At 39.0% G+C, this 23,023-nt stretch overlaps 1 protein-coding gene across 8 annotated transcripts in view; it reads left to right on the forward strand.

Moving 5' to 3' along the window:
- FAM13A (family with sequence similarity 13 member A) overlaps positions 1–23,023 on the forward strand; it is a 245,794-nt gene that overhangs the window by 113,022 nt on the left and 109,749 nt on the right. For 7 of the 8 annotated variants that reach the window (XM_075998712.1, XM_075998709.1, XM_075998710.1 and 4 more), the window contains 2 exons: positions 13,393–13,461; positions 15,891–16,054. In XM_075998712.1, coding sequence (XP_075854827.1) covers positions 13,393–13,461; positions 15,891–16,054 — 233 coding nt within the window. The remainder of the gene's footprint in view (positions 1–13,392; positions 13,462–15,890; positions 16,055–23,023) is intronic. The other variant, XM_012774037.3, reaches the window with a different exon arrangement.

Consider the following 23,023-nt stretch of genomic DNA (forward strand, 5'->3'; position numbering starts at 1 on the left):
ATCCCACTTTCCTGGTGTTTATGCCCTTATGTCATCTCCTCCCCCTGAGAATGGGCTGCACATAGTGAATACTACCTTCCAATGAATGGAATACAGCAGAGAAGATGAGATGTCACTTCCCAGCGTAGCTTATAGAGAGACTGTGGCTTCCATCTGGGGCGCTCTCCGTCTGTCAGACCACTAGCTGCTGTGTAGTAAGGACACTCAGGCTGCCTACAGAGCCACTGCAGCCACGCCTTCCGCCAAGGGCTTCGCCCTAACCTCTTAAGCGCCCTGGAGCTATAGGGACCCAACTGAGCTGCACCTGGATTCCTGACCCACAGAAACCATGAGATAATTCATAATAAATTTTTATCATTTTAAAAAAAAAATTTTTTTTGCCAAGGAGTTATAAAAAGTTACACAGCCACTAGAAAGTATGAGAGTGTCAGCTGCACACATCCTTCTCAGTATTAGGTGTAATAATTGAATCCTTTTCTATGAGCAAAAGGATAAGACCCTGTTCTGAATTTATTATTTATTGCTAATGAAATTCCATGTATTATTTCTATGTGTAGACTTATTACTTATAATTTCTATTTTATGAAGTATCTTTCAATTCAATGTACTTTTCCCATTTAGCTCTCCATTATAAAGTGTTTTCTGCTTAAGTAGTTGTGTGAATTAATTATTTATTAAAAACACTGGCAGTTAAATTTTGTGAATAAAGAAGTGACATTGGCTGGGCACGGTGGCTCACGCCTATAATCCTAGCACTCTGGGAGGCCGAGGCGGGCGGATAGCTCTGGGTCAGGAGTTCGAAACCAGCCTGAGCAAGAGCAAGACCCCCGTCTCTACTATAAATAGAAACAAATTAATTGGCCAACTAATATATATAGAAAAAAAGCCGGGCATGGTGGTGCATGCCTGTAGTCCCAGCTACTTGGGAGGCTGAGGCAGAAGGATTGCTTGAGCCCAGGAGTTTTAGGTTGCTGTGAGCTAGGCTGACGCCACGGCACTCACTCTAGCCTGGGCAACAGAGTGAGACTCTGTCTCAAAAAAAAAAAAAAAGTGACATTACTAGAGGGTAGGTATATATTAAGAAGACTATGGTCTGTTGAATAGATTTTAGAACAAAATAACCAATAAGAAAAATTCTGTTTTATAATATTTTGTATTATTATATTGGTCTAATATCAAGCAGACTTGTTTTTTATTCCCCCATTTCACTGACACTACAGAATGGTAATACTGTATTTTTCATAAACTGTTTTCTTAAGTTGAAATTTTAATTATTGCTGTTCATTTTTATAATAGAAATGTGTCTATAAGGAAAAAGGAAGCACAGAGACATAACTTGCTTTTTAAATTATAGGTTCAGGATAGAAATGTAAGTTAAATTCAGAATGCCAAAGTCCCAGTTTAGAGCTAATTTTTGGGTTTTGAAAGTTGACATTATATAAATTATGCATGTTATTGGGATTAGTTATATTTTATCTGGGTGTGTAGTGATTTTGCTTGTATACTCTGAATCATTAACCTTCTGATGTTAGTCCTTTTAGTCATTTCATGCTGAGTTATGAAAGTTTGATGATTTCTTTGTCTTACCAGACATTTGGCCTACATTAATTAGTTTTTCAAAATACTTAATTGTCTGTCATATGCCCAGCATTTTTTTTTTTTTTTTTTTTTGAGACAGAGTCTCACTTTGTTGCCCAGGCTAGAGTGAGTGCCATGGTGCCAGCCTAGCTCACAGCAACCTCAAACTCCTGGGCTCAGGCAATCCTACTGCCTCAGCCTCCCGAGTAGCTGGGACTACAGGCACACGCCACCATGCCCGGCTAATTTTTTCTATATATATTAGTTAGCCAATTAATTTGTTTCTATTTATAGTAGAGACAGGGTCTCGCTCTTGCTCAGGCTGGTCTCGAACTCCTGACCTTGAGCAATCCGCCCGCCTCGGCCTCCCAGAGTGCTAGGATTACAGGCGTGAGCCACCGTGCCTGGCCATATGCCCAGCATTGAACTAGAAACTGAGCATTCAGATATTGAACTCGAATGGTCTTGCGTGGTCTTCAGACTAGTGAGGGGTATAGACTAATGCTCAAATGTTTAGTTACAAATTGTGTAAATTTCTTGGAAGGAAAATAGAGTGCACCGAGGACACCTAGCAAGAATACCTGATTTAAGCTGATGCATCAGGGAAAGCCTCTTGAAGGAAGCTCCATTTCCTTTGAGACTAAAGCACTTGAGAGTCGATGAGGAATGGGGGACAAGGGTTTTGAGTATTGTAACTGCTCTGAAGAAGTCCCTGGGACTAGATCCCTGAATGAGGCTGAAGCCCAGTGAGAGCAGCAGAGGCTGGTGGAGAAGGGCTTTACGGGCTACTAAGAATTAGGGAATTTCTCCAGAATAAAATGGAAAACCATTGCTAAACTTTAAATAAGGGCAACTATAATTAAATTTTTGCTTAAAAAATGTAAATCTGGCTTTTATATGGTGAATATAATCAGAAGAGGGCAAAAGTGGAAGTAGGAAAACCAATCAGTGCAGTTGTCCAGACAATAACATGAAAGCCTGGAATGGGTGGAGAGTAAGAGAGTAGACTTATATGAGATGACTCTCAGGTTCGTGGTGTGGGTAAGTAGCTGATCAGAGACCATATAGTCTAATCGTTTGAATCCTGGCCCTGCTGCATGCTCCATAATTTCTCTCTACTTTTAGTTTCACTGTCTTCCAAATGAAGATGTTCATTGAAGCTCCTGGTTAGATACAGATTTGGAGCTCAGAAGAGAGATCTGGACAGAGATACACCTTTAAGAATTATTGGCGTACAGATGGAAATTGGTACATAAACAAGGAGTCATAATCATCTCTGTATTATAATGAGCAAACTGAGAAGAAGGCGGCTGATTACATCTATGCCTGTGTTGAAGTCATAGAGCAATTATGTATGTACTGAGCAGCCAAGGTAGAACTTAAGTGTTGGAAGAGGATATGTTGCAGAGGGAACAGCACGTTCCAAGGGAGGGAGAGGTACAGGAGAGAATGTGTATGTTTATTGTACTTGGAAAAATCTTGGTTTACAGGGTGTGGTGTCTAGGAAAATGGCAGGCAATGAACCTACAGAAATAGTCTGGTGCCATTTATGTGATGCCTAAGAGTTTGGATTATAGACTATGTGAAATGGAAAGCCAGCAAACAATTTTAATCAGGAAACAGGATCAGATCACCCCTGGCAAGAGAGAGAGTAGATTAAAAAGTAGACCATTAGGAAGATGTAGTCCAAATGGGAAATGGAGGGGTGCAAACTAAAGTGATAGGGAGGGAAGGAGAGTATATAGATAAAAAAGCCGGGATTTGGTAAATGGCAAGGAAACATAGAGGAATGACATCCAGAGCTAAGTAGGTGAATGGTTTTTGTCTGCCTTTCAGTAAAGTATAAGCTCTTTCAGAATAAGGCTGTAAGGTTCAGTTTTGTATATCTAGAATCCATGTGTCTATCTTCCTGCTGGTCATGCACTTCTTTAAGACTATAGCTTTTCTTATTAATGATGTGTTAGGGTCTAGCCTAAGGCTCAGCACATCACAGTCATTTGGTAAATGCTTATTGAACTGAATCGTTGTCAAATTTGAAAAATGCTATTTAAGGTTGGTCCGAGTGCAGTGGTGTTTACAACGAATTGATCACAACCAGTTACAGATTCCTTTGTTCCTTCTCCATTCCCACTGCTTCACTTGACCAGCCTTAAAACAAAAAAGAAGAGAAAAGTGCTATTTAAGTTTAAACCATTGTAGTATAGTTAGAAGTCTGGTAAAAAGAAAGAGAAAAATTAAAATAAATTATTAAAAGTATAAAAATATATTAAAAAGTTTAAACCACTAGGATAGTTTAGTAATGACATGTATTCCCAAGTTCTACAGTCTTTATTATTTATATTATTATGAAAATTAATAGCTCTCACTTTGTGTCATTTGCTATGTGCCCAGTCTATTCCAGGCAGTAATGATACATGAGTTATCTCATTTAATTTCTTTTTTTTTTATTTTCTCTTTTTCTTTTTTTGGTTATTTCTAATTATTTTTATTTTTTATTTTATTTCTTTTTCTTTTTTATTTTTTTCATGGAATGGATAAAGAAGACTTATTTAATTTCTGTCACAACTTTGAGGGCATAGGTTTTTAATTATACAGATGTGAGACAATTGAGCCTCAGAGAAGTTAAGGGACTTGCTGCAAATCATGCAGGTAGCAACAGGGAGAGAGAGTTCAAATGTATTCATTTGTAACAAAGTTACAAATGTATTCATGTTGTAAAATAAAGTGTTCGCTTATATTTATGACAATGTAAATGGCTTTTAATGCATTGAAAAGGTGCATTTTATAAAATCAAGTAACTGGTGACACTTCATGGCCTTGTCACAATGAGCATCACCTAATGGTCTCCTAATGGAGACCTCACTACTCCTGACCTTGTAATTTCTAGTCAGCTTTGTGAATAGGGTTCATTAGATTGATTCAGTTTGGCAAAAGGAGTGCAAAACATTCCGTCAGCTTTCCTTGTTTATAGTAAGGGCTACATTAAAAGAAAGCTTGGATTATGAGTAAATACCATTTGTTTTATCCCTTTAATCATTTTTTGGCAGTCATGCTCACAACACACATCGACAAATACACAGAGATACAGATGTTTCGTCCTGTTCCCCAAACAGCGTCTTCCAAAGCAGCTTTAAGTGCAACACCCTTTCACTATTATTGGTCGAAGGTGGGAGGTACTTCCCCCCACCCCACGAATGCACCTTCACTTATACATTTATCGTAAAAATGCAAACAGATCACCAGATAATTATAGTAGTTACTATCCAAAATCGTAGATAAAAGAATAATTTCTAGAAGTTTTCCAGAGGGAGCAGCTCAACTATTACTGAACAGCATGAGAAGTCTTCAAGCACAGAATCCTGAGCATTCTTATCTTTCCCTGAGGAGTTAACTTATACTTTTTGGAGAAACCTAGGCTACATTATTTCCTACCCCTACCCCCCATATTTATGCTGAGAAGAATAAGATAATAATTTTAAGAAGACATGAATGTCATTATCAAAAGATGTTTTCATGTTTGATTAGTGCTTTGGTGAACTTATTAATGTTCAGAAAAGTGGTTGTAATTACCTTTTGAACATATTATTTTGTTCCACTTACATATAAAGAAACCTGTATGGAAAAACTGGTTATAGTTTTATGTAATTTATAAGTAGATTGGTCTAGCTGATTCATCAGCCATATATTTGGGGCGGCAAGGGGAGGGGGAGAATAAACAACAAAGGAAAGTATTTGTTTTTACAAGGAAAATAATGTATTGAACATTCCTTAATCACCTCTCATATGTCGAAGACTTAAAGGCAGGAGATAGAAAAATGAGAAAGACACACTTGGGATCACTCACTCTGATAAGGACAACACGTGTAAAGAAGCAGTTACAGCACCAGAATAAAGAAGCTCATAGTGTCTGCTACCTTAAAATCCCAGCCCTCTCTACAACACCGTGCCCCCTCGTTGCCTGTGCTAGTGGCTGGACGCAACCGGACAAACCCACACAACTAGGCTCCCTCTAGAAGCAGCTGTCAACCGACAGCGCACATGCTGCTGGCAGCTGTGCTGCTGCTTCCCGTCGCTCTTGCCCTCTTGTGAGCAACTTGTCATACCTTCTCCTTGGCCCTTAAATCTTCAGTGTCCCCACCCTCCCCCCTTTACACTCAGATGATGACCTTGTTTCCTGTTTCGCTGAGAACATCAAGAGAGAACGTCCACCTGGTCCCACCCTCACATCCGTCCACTACCTGCCTCTGCCCACAGTGTCCATCCGTCCGTCCTTCCTTCCAGATGGGCCCCTCCCCTGTCTGCCTAATCCCAGCCCCTCTGACCCACTCAAGAACTCTCCTTGCCCAATTCCCTCCTTCCTCTTCCCTCTCCTGTGTCATCAGTTTTAGGCCTGTCTACATTAGAATAACACTGTGTTGCCGGTGTGGTGGCTCTGCCTGTCATCCTAGCACTCTGAGAGGCCAAGGTGGGCAGATGGCTCAAGGTCAGGAGTTCGAAGCCAGCCTGAGCAAGAGCGAGACCCCGTCTCTACTAAAAAAAATAGAAATTAGCTGGACAACTAAAAATACATAGAAAAAAATTAGCCAGGCACAGTGGTGAATGCCTGTAGTCCCACCTACTCAGGAGGCTGAGGCAGGAGGATCGCTTGAGCCCAGGAGTCTGAGGTTGCTGTGAGCAAGGCTGATGCCACGGCACTCTAGCCTGGGCAACAGAGTGAGACTCTATCTCAAAAAAAATAAATAAATGAAAATAACATGTTATAATTTTTTATATCTTATTTAAAAAAAAAACAACTCTCTCCTTTGATGCCACAGCCCTCTTTAGTAATCACCCCATTCCTTTGCTATTCTTCACAACAAAATGCTCAGAAGAATTGTGCATATGCTTACTATTCTCACTTCCTCTTCTCTCTGAAATCCACTCTAATCAATCCCCACTACAACATGAAACAGCACATTGCCAAATTCAGTGGTTAGTTCTCAAATTTCATCTTATTCACCCTGTCAGCACCATTTGACACACTTGGTCTCTTCTTCCTTTTTTTAAATAACATCTTTATTGAGATATGTATGATTCATGTACTTTAAAATTTACCCTTTCAAAATTACAGTTCAATGGTTTTTAGGATAGAGTTGTCCGCACAGCATCACTGTCTGACTACAGAACATTTCTTTACCCTCAGAAGAAACCCTCTACCCATTTGCAGTTGCTTCCCATTCTATATTCCCTTGCAGCCACTAATCTACTTTTTGTCTTTATAGAATTGCATGTTCTGGACATTTCATATAAATGGAATCCTACAAAATGTGTCCATTTCTTTCTTTCACTTAACAATGTTTTCAAGATTCATCTATGTTACATCACCTAACACGACTCCATTCCCTTTTATTATTGAAATTATTCCATCGTGTAGACATACCACATTTTGCTTATCCACACATCAGTTGTTAGACATTTGATTTGTTTCTGCTTTTTGACTATTCTGAATAATGCTGCTATTCACGTTCATGAACAAGTCTTTGTATGGACATATGTCTTGGAGTTGCTGGGTCATGTGGTGACTGTATTTCCTTGTTGAAACACTTTCCCCTTGCATTTCAGGATACTCTCTTAACTTTCTCTTACTTCACTTCCACTCTTCAATCTCCCTAACTGGGTCTTCTCTCTTTGACTTCTAGACCTTGAAGTGCTCTGGGAAGCAGTTCTTCATCCTCTTCCCTTCTCTATCTAGATTCATCTCCTAAGTGATCACTTTCAATCACTTGGTTTTACAATACCATCCACATAAGGATGACTCCCAAATTTATCTGTTTAGTTCAGGCCTCTCAACTCTGACTCCATCTCTGCCTTGCTATCCTATGGGCATCTCAGCCTTAGCATGTTCAAAGCTAAACTCCTGATTTCCTCACCACATTCTGCTGCCTCCTACCATCTTTTCCAACTCCATAATGACTGTTCCATCCTTTCAGTGCTCAGGCTAAACTTGTAGTCTTCCTTGACGCCTACCTGCTTCATACCTCCTGTCCAGACCATCAGCAAATCCTGCCAACTCCACCTGTAAAATACACTTAGAATCTCATGTCTTCTCACCATCTTTCTGGTCAAAGCCACCGGCATCTCAGTTACCTCCTAGCTGGTCTCCTTGCATCCAACTTTGGCCCTTCTACAATCTTCTCTCCATTTTGCAGTAGGGATCCTTTAAAAATGAAGCTTAGATCATTTTCACTTCTCTATTCAACATCCACCAAAAGTTTTCTATTGCTTTCTGGGTAAAAGCCAAAGTCTTTAACATGCCTGCAGGCCTACCTGGTCTGGGCCTCCTGCTGTTTAGCTCCCCTGTCTGCTGCCTCTTTCTCCTCATTCTCCTCATTCATCCAGCCCCAGCTGCAGAGACCACCTTGCTGGTCCTCAAACTTGCTCATCATGCTTCTTCCTCACGACCTTTGCCCTGCTCTCCTATCTGGAATGCTTCTCGCCACACGTCCTTTTGGGATTGTCCTTTAAGTATGTGATCAACACTGCTAGTGGACCCCCCAGTTCCAGTCTCCATGTCTTCCTATTACCCAGATTTTTAGCTGGGTACATTGCTACATAAGACTGCTTTCCCTGACTTCCCTGGCAGCTAGGTGTCACCATGTGACTAGATGTTGACCAATAAGAGTAAGCAGTTACATTTTCCTTTAAGGGTGGGGCATGCTCCTCCTCGGTCCTCCCTCCATCCTGCCATGTTGACAACAGGAGAATGGGATTACACAGGGGCATGGGGCCTTAAAGTGTTCTCTAGAAGCTTTCCAAAGGGAGGCTACTGAATAAGCAGTCAGTGACTTTCAACCAAGGCTGCACATTAGAATATTCTTTGGAGAACTTCAAAAGTACACTTCCCTAAATTCATTCACTACCCTACTTCCTAGTCACAGGTAAGTATATCTGAGATGGAGCTCAGGCAGGTGGGAGTTTTTTAAAAATCCCTTAGAATAACATGTGCTGCTGATTCAAAGCCATCCACTATCTGCTTAGTGGAAAAAGCCAACAAACATAAGTGAATGTCCGGTGTTTCAGATGGTATTAGGTACGCTGGGTATAAATAAAGCAAGGTCAGGCAAATGGGAAGTGGCACACAAGGCAGGATTTTGTTACTCGTGTCAGAGAAGGCTTCGCCGGCAAAGTGATATTTGAGCAAAATCTTGGATTAGTTAGGATGAGGTTTTCTTGTATATAACATAAACCCCCAAACAAGATAGAAATTTATTTCTCTTAAATAAAATTTGTATGTCATGGCTGGTAATGAGGCTCCAAGGGGTTGCAGGAGACCCAGGATCCATCAGTTCACAGCTGTACACAGCTGCACTGGGGTCCCCAGGGATCCAGATGTTGCCATCACACCAGCCATCCTTCTGCTTTTTTGTGGGCCAGAAAAAGCTGCCTGGACTACCAGTACTCACTCAGTTTGCCCTGGGTTTGACAGTTCATCTTCGCTGCTCGTCTTCACTTTGGTCAAGAGAAAGGGATTTTGACAACCAATTTTCCTACTCTCTCACTGTACAACCTTGGACAAACCACTTCTTTGGGCCTCTGGACTTTATTTCTGAACTGAGGATTAGAGTAGATCATCTCTTCAACTCTAAAATTGAATAGTTCTAAAACAGTCATCTAATTTCTTTATTTTCTAAGTTTTTTTGCATAAATATGAAACTTGTATTGGCTAGCTGTGATCAAGCTATTTAGTTAGTTTTGCTAAGTTTGCTTTTTGTGTTAACCCTTATTTTCAAAAATCTCAAAGAAAAATTACTTCTTGACAAATGTAAAGCTTTGAATCAGCAGCACATGTTATTCTAAAGGATTTTATAAAAAAAACTCCCACCTGCCTGAGCTCCATCTCAGATACACTACCTGTGACTGGGAAGTAGAGTGGTGAATGAATTTAGGGAAGTGTACTTTTTAAGGTCTCCAAGGAATATTCTAATGTGCACCCTTGGTTGAGAGTCACTGACTGCTTATTCAGTAGCCTCCCTTTGGAAGGCTTCTAGAGAATACTTTGTCTTAAGGCCCCATCCTCCTGTGTAATCCCATCCTCTAAATCAACAAGAACTTGAAGCCAAATGGTTTCATTTGAGATTAGATGGCAAACTTAGAGATAAATGATGGAATTTTTTAAAGGAAAATTTTATTACTAATAGATTGGTGCTAGGTACCTCATTCAATTTTTTGAAGATGAGGCCATCTTAAAATATTTATGGTACTGACTATAAAAGAATTTGGGTTTTTGTTTTGTTTTTCTTGAGACAGAGTCTCCCTCTGTCACAGTGGCAGAGTGCAGTGATGACATCTTAGCTCATAGCAACCTCAAACTCCTGAGCTCAAGTGATCCTCCTGCCTCAACCTCCCAAGTAGCTGGGACTATGGTTGTGAGCCACCACTAACAGCTAATTTTTCTATTTTTTGTTTAGATAGTGCCTCGCTATTGTTTGGCTGGCCTTGAACTCCTCACCTCAAGCAGTCCTCCCACCTCAGCCTCCCAGAGTGCTAGGATTACAGGTGTGAGCCACTCACTGTACCCAGTCAGAATTTGTTTTTTCACTTTAGAAACTCATGGGCGTTTTAAGTATGATGATGACCCTAGTTTTATTGGAGGTATATATCTAACTCCTTATGCATTTTTGTTTGCTAACTTAGCTCATATTATATTATATGTCATAACAAACGTATTTTATGGTCTCATTAAAAACTTGGTAGAGCCCAGGAGGATCAGCTCACACTTGTAACAGTAGTGCTTTGGGAGGCTGAAGTGAGAGGATTGCTTGAAGCCAGGAGTTTGAGACCAGCCCTAGGCAACATAGTAAGGCTCCACCTCCATCTCTACAAAAATAAAAAAAAGCAAAACAGCCAGACATGGTGGCACACACCTGTGGTCCCAGCTACTTGGGAGGCTGGGGTGGGAGGATCACCTGAGCCCAGGAGGGGTGAGCTATGATCACACCACTGCACCCCAGCCTGAGTGACAGAGTGAGACCTTGTCTCAAAAAGAAAAAAAAAATTTAGATATTAATATTTTAATGGCTGAATAATCCTCATCATTTATTATAGTAGTTTGGTTATTTGGAATGCTTATATTTTTTCTATTATAAGTAAAAATATGATGAACATATCTTTCATCTAGTTTTGCCCTCAAAGCTGACTTTTTCCTAAGGCTACATTCCTAGAATGGTTTGGCAGGTGCCAGAGATATAAATTTAGAGAAAAGAAGCTTTTAACTACTGATACAAAAAGAAAAAACGGGTTACATTATGAGAGGTAGTATGACTTTCATCTAAAAATGCCATTTCTTCTTGCAATTCTAACATTTAACATGTAACCAAAAATAAAGATTCAGCACAGGTACTGAGGCCTACTGGGTTCTAACTGTACCTCTGCCACTAACTCATTGGGACAAGTAACTCAAACTCTTTGTGCCTCAGTTTCCTCATCTTTGAAATGGCAATTATAATAATTCTTGCTTCCTTGGGTGGTTGTAAGAATTAAATTGGTTAGTTTATATAAATCTCTTGGATCTATGGTTGGCACAGAATACGTATACGATAAATTTTTATTTATAACAGCAGCAGCACCAGGATTTAAGAGACTATTTTCTAATTTTACTTCCTCAAAGGACATTCCTTTGTTTCTATTCCCATGGCATCTTAAAAACTATAGTACCTCATAATGCTACAATTAGAGCTACTCCAAACCTGCAAATACATGCGTGGAATGTACTCTAAGATTCCTGGAATTGTTTGTATTTTAGTTGTACACATAAACCGCACAGCATATACCTCGATCTTTATCTCAGATAGCCAAATGGCAGAACTCTCATGAGCTAAGTATTTTTCATAAATGGTTTGGGGATTTTACAGTTTTTGCCTTCGAGTACAAAAGTTACTAAATGACTAAATAAATGGAGCAGTGACTAAAGTAAAGAAGCGAAGTGTGTTGTGAACCCCTGGGTGTCAGTTATCACTCCAGTGGAAAGAGAGAGCTGACCACCCCAGTCTGCATCCCGAACCCTCGGCCATTTTCCTACTGCAGCCACATGTTACGAGGGAGGCTGCGGCTGGGTGTCCCCAGGCACGTTCACTCCACTTGGTACAGTACGGCTTTTCACCCTGTTTGGAGTCCCTGCCCAGCAGAGCTTACCTGAACCCCATGGAGCCACTAGTGATTCTTGCCTAGACAAGGCAGGTCTAAATGGCCTCCTTGGCCCACTTCTGCTAAATTTATAGCTTATCTTCGTCCATTATGTCTTAATGTGCCAGTGCTCCAAAGGGAGACTAGACCTAGGAAAACAGTATATAGAGATATGTTCCCTCAATACAGGTTTCTTCCTACTTGTCCCTCTAAAGCAGGACTGCTGATATTTTGAACCAGGTAACTCTCTTTATGGCAGGCTGTCGTGCCCATTGTAGGATGTTTGGTCACATGCCTGGCCTCAGCCCACTGGATTCCAGTAGCACACACCCATCCCTGCCGTGGCAACCAAACATGTCTCCAGACAAAATCAGCTCTGGATGAGAATCATTTCTTTAAAAGCCACACTGTGGGCCGGGCATGGTGGCTCACGCCTGTAATCCTAGCACTCTGGGAGGCCGAGGCGGGCAGATCGCTTGAGCTCAGGAGTTCGAGACCAGCCTTTCAAGAGTGAGACCCCGTCTCTGCTAAAAAAAAAAAAAAATAGAAAGAAATTAATTGGCCAACTAAAAATATATAGAAAAAATTAGCCAGGCACAGTGGCACATGCCTGTAGTCCTAGCTACTCAGGAGGCTGAGGCAAGGAGGATTGCTTGAGCCCAGGAGATTGAGGTTGCTGTGAGCTAGGCTGATGCCACGGCACTCTAGTCCAGGCAACAGAGTGTGAGACTCTGGCTCCAAAAACAAAAAAGCCACACTGTGATAACGTGCCCACTGTATCTAAGACTGCTATCAGATGCTCCTCCTCAGAGAATTCAGCAGTGAGCAGGGACTGTGAGTGCCACCTCCAAGCTAGAGTGTGTTAGAGCACACGCCAACACTAAACTATGCAGACCCTGACGTGGATACCCAAAAGCATAAGAATAAAACTATTCCCTCTACCTTTCTTATAAGGCCAACAGTGATATAAATTCATTTTGGCTCAAATCATGAGTTTCTAAAAAAGCTAATTTCCAGCTAAAGTAAAGAAAATGGTCTTTTCTTTTTCCTCAGAGTTGATACATGTGAACTAAAATTAATTACATCAGTGAGACAGCAGGTTTTAAAATTTTACTGTATTGTTTTTATTTTTCGCATAGTCATTGCTATAGTGAAGATGTAGTCTCCAAGATATGTCTTCAAGAAGAGATATCATTAGTCATCTTTAAAAACTTCCATTCCTTTTGAAATAATACATGTATATTTCATAGTTCCAGTAGTCTGAGAGTTACCGAGTTACTTTTTTTCCCTAGCAATTCTATTTTTTCATAAACTGCATGTGGTATTTTCACAAGCTCAGTTCTTTGTACTACTTTGATACATAAATAATGAGTTTATATTTTAAAGTTCATGGTTAATGATAATCATGTCTATGTTATTTCTGAAGAAATTATCACAGAAATATTATCAGACAAAATATAGCCAATGTACTTGCTATTATCTGAGTTCTAAGTGATTTGCATTATAAAGGGTATTTTAATATAACCTGACAGAATGAAATAAGCTGCATATTACTTTTTTACCTTCTAATATTTCACCTTTATATAATTTTGGAGTTCTATAGTCCATTCAGTAATTTATCACTGAACCTAAAATGTTGTCTCCTTGTTTTAGAACCATGAAGTATTGCCAAACAACTACTCTTGTGTTTGCTTTAATATGGAGAAGGAACTAACTCTAAATGTGAGCTTTTTATCTAATTAGTTTGAAATCTTACTGCTTTTCCAGTGCTTTTATTGGTTATTTTTATGTCTACTTTTAAGATAAATAACTACCTTCAAAAGGAGACCCTTTATGAAATATATAATAGCATATATTTATACTTGTCATGTTCTCTTGCTGTTTATCTTAATATTTCTTTTTAAAAAGTAATCTTGGCATTCTTGAGAATTTCTAGGAGTAAATTTTAAGTTTCTCACCACACAAAGTATGTGAGGTAGTGCATATGTTAATTACTTCAATTTACCCATTCCTTAGTGATACATATTTCAAACATGTTGTATCTGATGACTGTATACAGTATTTGTCAGTAAAAAAAGTAATCTTGGCAAATATTGTAGAGTATAGAAATGTTTTAGTAAGCTCATAATTTTTAAAATTTTTCCTTGCTTTCCTTGATTTTCATGAGCTTACAAATGCTCTTCAAAGAAATGCCATGAACAGTTAATTGGCAATCATGAAATTTGGGCAAATTTTACATCACAGCAATAAAAGTTAGCTTTTATTGAGTGTTTACTTTGCTCTATGCTAAATGTAACTTTTTGCCAAATAATGTTCATATATTTTGTCTGTACTGTTTTTATGAATAAATATTTTTAATTGATAATTCATAATTGTATACATTTACTCATATATCATTTTTATGTAATCCTCATAGAGGCATGAATTTATTCAGTATTTATGTTCATAACTCTTCCCATATTAATTTCTTTTAATTGTTATACTAGCCTTGACGATAATCAGTGTCTTGAGAATATCTTACAGTTGAAAAGTGTGTTGTCTGACAATAATTATTAATTAATGGATCCAAAACTTTGCTAGACTTTATGGTAAAAATGTGAATAATAATAAAGCGAAGAAGAGAGGGAGGAAGGAGAAAGGGGAGAAATAAAAAGAAGCAGAGGCCGGGCGCTGTGGCTCACGCCTGTAATCCTAGCTCTTGGGAGGCCGAGGCGGGCGGATTGCTCAAGGTCAGGAGTTCGAAACCAGCCTGAGCAAGAGCGAGACCCCGTCTCTACTATAAATAGAAAGAAATTAATTGGCCAACTGATATATATATAAAAAATTAGCCGGGCATGGTGGCGCATGCCTGTAGTCCCAGCTACTCGGGAGGCTGAGGCAGAAGGATCACTCAAGCCCAGGAGTTTGAGGTTGCTGTGAGCTAGGCTGACGCCACGGCACTCACTCTAGCCCAGGCAATAGAGTGAGACTCTGTCTCAAAAAAAAAAAAAAAAAAAAAAAAAGCAGAGGCTCTAACCTCTATGTCTAGAGATCTGGTTGAGGCCGTATGACCTAGAAACACGCGACAACCAAGATTAAGGTATCAGGCAATGTGTGATCAAGGGTCAACTATGTGGTGGTGCATTGTAGGAATTCCAAGTCAGGAAAGGTCACTGAGATCCGATGTTAGTTCTAGAAACTCCACGGGCAATGGAATTAGCCTCACAGGATGTTAGGATTGGTTTGCTTCTAGGTAGTTGGTGAGTGGCCAGTGATGAACAGGTGATATTCGGATGTAAGACAGGCATAAGAGAAGTCCTAGAAAAAAGAAGCTTCCAGTGTAACAAGTACAAGTGATCCAAGGATTTTAATTTTTCCCTGCAATTCTGACATCATGTTTTTTATACTTTTAAAGAAAAGAACATTGATCATATTCATATTTTTTCTGATCTAAAATAAGAGCATGAGGATATTTATAGGGTTGGAGAGAGCATAACTTCACATACAGTCTGAGAAGTCAGTACACTGGGATTCATTTGGGACATGTGTTGCCAATACTTCCATAGTTACAAGAAAACTGGAAAGATTGTGTTTTTCCTGTTTATTACTTTAACCAAAAACTTATTAGACTCTATTTTGCCCTACAAAAAAGGATTTCAGTAGAAACTATCAGCAAGCTCATATGTATTTTGCCTGTTGGTAGTAAATATTTATGGACACTCTTCCAACATTGACATCCTTTATTTCAGTGATTCTCAAGCTTTTTTTTTTTTCTGTCTCTTTCCACTGTTTTTTCTTTCCTTTACTCCCGGTTGCCAGTCCGATATGCTCCCATCATCTCTTTTTACACAGAATGATTATTCTGAAGAGGGGTAGGCTTGGGAAAGATTTGTGCTAGAATCTCTGAGAAGGGATTAGGATATATATGGTTTGAAAGTTTCCCTTGAAATATTGGTATATCCCTTCCCCATGCCCTTAGCTATATAATAATTTTATATGTATTTTAAATTCCATGCCTAGCTTGATATTTTTCTGGGGTATTATTAATACATTAGATTATTAATAAATTGGAATAAATTATCTTTTTTCAGAAATTTAATTGAAAGATTGTTAAATTTATCTTTCTTTCTTTCTTTCTCTCTCTCTTTTTTTTTTTTAATTTTATTTTCTAGATCCCAAAGTCCAGGAGTGAAGGGTCTATTCAGGCCCACAGGCTGCCACAACCAGAGCTATCTGATAGCATTCCTCAGGTCAGCCTGTGGCTCCGTCGTAGAAAACCCTGCTTGGAAGATGTGAATCTGGCAGAGGATGCAAGTGGTGCCAAGTTGGTGTCCAGGTTGGCATGTTCTCTTTGTCTACGCGATACATGTTGCATCATCCACTCTAATCTGTAGGCCCATGATGTAGGTATGTCTGCATGCACCTGTCACTGGGGTCAATAGGATGCAGATCAGTAGAAACATCTAAAATCCACTCCGAGTTCTAAGAATTTTCTGACTAATAGTTCTTAATCAAAGAAGCATTCTCAGTTGTATTGTGTTCTGGATTGAAACACAGTATGTAATCAGTAGGACTATGCTGGCCTCACAGTTAAAGTTAAAAAGTTATTTTTGGATGCCTTTTCAGAATATATTCAATAGAAAACATTATCTGCAATTTAAAGTGGAGATCAGAGTTGTCACTAGAGCCTCTCTCACAAACTAATTTTGAATGCTGGTTTTTTTTTTAACTCTAACATGTAACAAACACCTAAAAGCAAAAGCAGACTTCTCTGGTATACTTGAAGAAAAAGATGTGCAATTTTCTTAAAATAGGGATCTGAATCTTAATTTACTACTTACTACTTTATTTACTACTAGCATATGAAATTTTTCCTGTTAATAATTTTTCATCTTTTATTATAACAATCTATATTATAAGTATTAGGGAGCTCCAGGGAATTGAAAGATGTTTAAGACATTAAGTAGAGAAACAATATAGTTAAGAAGCTTGCCACTTTGGGTTGCCTTCTAGAAGAGATTGAATTTGAGCTGGACTAAAAAGATGAAGATAATTTAGATAGGAAGAGAAAGACAACAAGGGTGTTGTAGACAGGCCCAGTTAGGAGGCAGACTGGGTGTTTTGGAAATAGTGAACTGGAACTAGTTGGAGATAAGGCTGGAAAGGTGGAGTGAGGCCACGTCATTGAGCATCTTGAATGCCAGGCTCACGTGTTTTTGCATTCAGTCTTTTATTCATTCAACAAATCAGACAGATATCTCTTGTTCCAGGAACTGTTTTAAGACAGGAGATGCAACAATTAACAAAGCTGATCAGGCCTCTGTTAATGAACCTTACATTCTAATGAGGAAGTCAAGAGAGAGAGACAGTAGAAAAAGCCTGTGAGGAAGATGATTTCAGCTCTGATAAATGAGGTGTATTAACAGGTTAATATAATAGACCGACTGAAAGATTATTTTAGTTTGAGTAGTTAGGGAAGACCTGATCTGAGACAGGAGGATGAGGAGAGAGTTTGTGAAGGTCAAGGAAAGAGCATTCCAGGCAGAGGTAATAGCAAATGCAAAAGAACTAAGGTAGGAGAAGCTTGGGTTCATCCTATAGGTAATAGGAAGCCAGTGAGAGTTTGAGGTGGGTAGGGGAGGATGATAGGTACGATGGAGAATTAGGATGTTAGGAAAAGTAATCTTCCATCAGTGTGCAGGATAGATGGAGGAGGAAAAGTTTGGAGGCAGCTACAGTAATGGTTCCTTCAACAAATATTAATCTTTATTGAGATCTAGTTATGTAGCATCTACTGAAGAGATGTAAGTCCTATACTTGGGGAGACAGAAGAAAAGCAAATAATTTTTTTTTTTTGAGACAGAGTCTCACTTTGTTGCCCAGGCTAGAGTGAGTGCCGTGGCGTCAGCCTCGCTCACAGCAACCTCCAACTCCTGGGCTCAAGTGATCCTGCTGCCTCAGCCTCCCGAGTAGCTGGGACTACAGACGTGTGCCACCATGCCTGGCTAATTTTTTTTATACATACATATATATATATATATATGTCAATTAATTTCTTTCTATTTATAGTAGAGACGGGGTCCTGCTCTTGCTCAGGCTGGTTTCGAACTCCTGACCTCGAGCAATCCACCCGCCTCAGCCTCCCAGAGTGCTAGGATTACAGGCGTGAGCCAAATAATTTTAAAAATTGTCTTTAAAGACATACTACTGAGTGCCTATTGTGGCCCAGACACTGTGAAATGGGCTGGTGACAAAATTATAAATAAGATTCAGGTGCTCCTCTTGAGAAACATAAAATACAACTCAGAGGGTGCTGCTATGCAAGGGCACAGGAAGGGCACAGAACCAAGTAGGGAGCTGAGGGTTAGAGCAGGTTTCTGAAAGAGGGAGACTTTTGAACTAAGGCTAGTAGGGTAAGTGGAAGTTTACTGGGCAGAGAGATAGAGATGAGGGTGCTCCTGGAAGGAAAAACAGTGTGTGCAAGGACATTCAGGGCAGTGGGGACAGTTTGGAGGAGAACTGCAAGTGCAGCGGTAGATTCAGAACATCTGGATTTTAGCATGTAGAATATACGGGAGGGTAGTGGTGGGTTAGGAGACTAAGCTAAAATAGGTCAAATCATGAAAAACTATATCCCGTATTAAGGAGTTCTGATTTTCTCTTGAAAAGAGTGAGAAGTAAAGAGTGTGTGTGTGTGTGTGTGTGTGTGTGTGTGTGTGTGTGTGTATTTTTTTTGACTGTCACAGAAGCTGTGAAGGAAAATGATATAAACAGACTTGTATTTTATAAAAGACCCTGTGACTACAATGCAGAGAGAAAAATCAAAGGGAAGAGTAAGAGGTACTAGGAGCCCAGCAGAGAGGCTGTTGGGGTAATTCAGTGCAAAGTAAAAGCCTCCACGAAGTCATTGTTGGTTACTGAAAATGAGGAGGTGTGGGCAAGTCCTTGTCCCTGAAGCAACAGTCCCCAGGCTTTTTGGCATCAGGGACCATTTTCATGGAAGACAGTTTTTCCACGGACCAGGGAGTTAGGGGGGGCTGGTTTGGGGATGATTCAAGCACATTACGTTTGTCATGTACTTGATTACTATTACATTGTAATATATAATGAAATAATTATACAACTCACCATAGGTTGGGGACCCCTTTCTTAAAGGTGTGTGAGAGACTAGGGTATTGCTTCCAGTAGGACTTTGCCCAGAAAGGATTGGAGTTTTTTAGCGTTTGTTTTGTTTCACTTGGTATATTAAAATATTTTAATGAATGACATGTAGGCAGGTTTATAGGCTTAACGGGCAGAGCCAGTAGAGAGGAAGAAGCTGATGTTGCAAGCCAGGAGAGAATAGAACAAGGCCCTCCAGGAGGGAATTCAAAGACCAGGTGGCAACGCTCACGCAAGGCAGATTGGGCCGCACACAGCGACAAGGACACTCTTCACGTTACAGCCTCTGTGAACAAACAGTGCTGGGCGGTGTACCGTCTGCACAGCAGAGGGGGGAGGTCATAAGCGGTTGAGGAATTAGCCTTGGCCAATAAGGAAAAGTTAAGGAAAGAATAAAGGACACGGACACAAAACACTAGGTCTTGTTAAAAGTTTTCTTCTCTAGTAGAGTCAAGTGGATAGGTGTTAAAAGCTAGTGTAGATGTTATCTTACCAAATTACTTTGTAAAAAATTATGTCAAGAATGCCTTAAGTGAGGCCGGGTGGTGGCTCACGCCTGTTATCCTAGCACTCTGGGAGGCCAAGGCGAGCGGATTGCTTGAGGGCAGGAGTTCGAAACCAGCCTGAGCAAGAGTGAGACCCCCGTCTCTACTATAAATAGAAAGAAATTAATTGGCCAAGTAAACATATACAGAAAAAATGAGCCGGGCATGGTGGTGCATGCCTGTAGTCCCAGCTACTCGGGAGGCTGAGGCAGGAAGATTGCTTGAACCCAGGAGTTTGAGGTTGCTGTGAGCTAGGCTGACACCATGGCATTCACTCTAGCCTGGGCATTACAGCGAGACTCTGTGTCAAAAAAAAAAAGAATGCCTTAAGTGAAATAATGAAAAGAAAAATTCATGTTTCTCATTTATGTGATTTTTATTCATCTAATCAGAAAATGAAGGGAAAAAAGTTCCCTGCTTCTGAAGATAACAAGAAAAGAGCTTTCTGTTTGGAGAATGGATTTGTATTTCTGAGATACAAATCAAGAAGTGAGATGATAGAGGGAACACACAGCTAATCATTGCTCTAGCCACTATTTGTTCCTCTGATCAGCATGTTATAGTCTCAGTTAAAACAAATACATATTTGTCAGCTCCTCAGGAGGCTGAGGCAGGAGGATTGCTTGAGCCCAGGAGTTGGAGGTTGCAGTAAGCTATGATGACACCACCGCATTCTAGCCCAAGTGATAGACTGAGATCTTGTTTCATAACGCACACACACAAATACATAATTGTGTTTATGAATTTCTTATATACTTTCCAGTTTTTTAAAGTACAGCCAGGCAGCCTTAAAGGTGTAGGTAGAAAAGCATCATCCATGTTAAACCTACCCACCATCACACAAACTTTTCAACTTCCTGTCTCTGTCCATGGATTTATTGTTATCTGCAAAGAGCTTTTTGCTTTTTGCTTTTGGTTTACCTCCTTGTAAATTGTGAGACAAATTATCAAAGGACAATTGGAGATAATTAAAATATTTTAACTAAAAATAAATTTTAAATCCTGTATACATCTTTGAAGTAACAAAATAGGTATTATGCCACTTTTCATTTCAAAAATGAAATCAAGAAGCTGTTTTCATTTGCCGGTCGCTTGCCAGAACAAGTTGTTGGCTATTAAACAAAATACACACACTCTGCTTTCTCTAAATCTTCTCCTTAACAGTTTATTATTTGCCCCAGTCTTAAATACAAAGGTTGGCAATATGTATCGAGTACATTTTTATACCCCTATTCTTACATACAATATTTGTCGTGGCTTGCCAACTTTTTTCAAGAAATTCTTGAGAAGCTTTTAAGCTGGGCTTTTCCTAATACTAAGTTTTTTTTAGTTGCTCTTTGGAAAAAAAAACAAAAAACAAAACAGAAACAATTCAGCCAAATCTATTTTTGTTTGGCCTATGACCTGGTAAGCCTGATGTATTTTGCAAGCAGAAAAAATAAAATCATTCTGTTTGCAATTATTAAAATCATTGTAACACGTTTATACATAAGAGTTTGGTTTTCAGCAGAATCACCACATTGGTTAACAACATAGATAAAACCAGCAAAGAACCTTTACGTACTGAGATTTTCTGAATGATGAAGTGTCCTATGCTTTTTCAACAATGAGGTAAAAGTTGATTTCTGGGGCTTTTCAAGAAGAGCAGTAATTTTTGGCTATTAACACTCTGATTTTGATAACTTTGAATTTTATAGGTCTAGACTTTGTTGCAATTTGTTTTTCCAGATTAACTCTCTTCAGTCTTTTTTCTTCTTAGTTTCAAATCTTATACATAGTCTCATTGTTTCTTGAGATGTAATGGAAATATGAATTATAATCAGCAAGTGTTCATTATTTTTCTATTTAGATAGTGTCAGTAAAAATAAAAGCTTAAAGGAGTAACACATTTTAAAATGTGACATTTTGAAAGTCAGGAGAAGAGTTGGATATCATTTATTACTTGGCTGATTTCTATCGTAGAATGTTACTTAGATTAATAACATTCTGTATTTCTATAAATTTAAAATTGGCACTGAGTCTTTAATCATATAAATAACAATCATTTTTCTAATCTTCATAGAATCTTTCTCTCACAATTAGTGTGGCTTCAAGAGAAAAGTTTAAGAATATATATATCTTGATTATGCTAGAGCTCAGTGGAATGATCTACTTTATACTAAATTCAAAGCCATGAAAGTGCTTTAGTGACATGTTCATCTACTGAAAGCAAAGGTTAATCTAGCTGTATCACCTAAAACTGATAGCAATTCCAAAAATACTGTTCAGATACATTCTTTGTAATAAAGATGTACATAGTACTAAAATGCAGAATAGACTAAAAAGCGTAATTTTAATCTGACATACCTATCTTAAAAGGATGAGTATCTGTCCTTCTTCATAGTGTAAATACAGTATACAAGTTTGCTGATTTCAGAGGCACTGGCAGAAATGAAGAGGTTATTGGGCAGGTGTATCCCCGTAAGCAAGGTTTGAACATTCCAGTTCTTCTAACTACTCCAGATATTGTTATCTTTTTCTTTTAAAGACTGGGGGGAAAATATCACAAATACTAAACTGCAGGTATTACCTAGTATGTTAAGAAAGAGGCCATTTAAAAACTTTTCTGGAAGGGAAAGTTACATATCCATCCTTAGAAAATAAAAAGAAAAGCTTTGCATTGTATGTAAAAGTTTGAGATGTTAAAATGACTCGAAGCTTCAGAGATAGCTATCGTATTATCTGTTTCAACAGGTGAAATAGACAAATGATCTTTTTTTGTGTTTCTAGTGCTATAATATTATTTTCAGTATTTTTAAATTTTAGAACTTTAGTAGAGAACATGGTTAATATTTTTAGTCTATTAGATGTTAAATAATATTTATTGTAATGTTTTATTTGAAAGGTAATACATTTATTTAAAGGTGTTATTTTTCTTAAAGGCTCAAGGAAAATCTCTAGTTTTGTTCCAAAAAGTCAGGGTGAAGACTTACAAGACCATATATTATATGATTTCATTTATATGAAATATCCAGAAAGTGCAAATTTCTAGAAACAGAAAGTATATTTGTGATTGGGGCTGGAATGAGGGAAACAGGGACTAACTGTTAATGGCCTGAAGGATCTTATTTGGAAGATTAAAATGTTCTGAAACTGCTTTATAGTGATGACTACATTACTTGATGAAGTTACTAAAAATCATGGAATTGTAGATTTTAAGATATATAGACTATTCCTCAGTAATGTTTAAAAACAACAACTGCAAAAAAGTTGGGGTAACGGCCGGGTGCTGTGGCTCACGCCTGTAATCCTAGCTCTTGGGAGGCCGAGGCGGGCGGATTGCTCAAGGTCAGGAGTTCAAAACCAGCCTGAGCAAGAGCGAGACCCCGTCTCTACTATAAATAGAAAGAAATCAATTGGCCAACTGATATATATATAAAAAATTAGCCGGGCATGGTGGCGCATGCCTGTAGTCCCAGCTACTTGGGAGGCTGAGGCAGAAGGATCACTGAGCCCAGGAGTTTGAGGTTGCTGTGAGCTAGGCTGACGCCACGGCACTCACTCTAGCCTGGACAACAAAGCGAGACTCTGTCTCCAAAAAAAAAAAAAAAAAAAAAGTT

This window comes from Microcebus murinus, chromosome 29 (assembly GCF_040939455.1).
Source record: "Microcebus murinus isolate Inina chromosome 29, M.murinus_Inina_mat1.0, whole genome shotgun sequence".
Taxonomy (NCBI): domain Eukaryota; kingdom Metazoa; phylum Chordata; class Mammalia; order Primates; family Cheirogaleidae; genus Microcebus; species Microcebus murinus.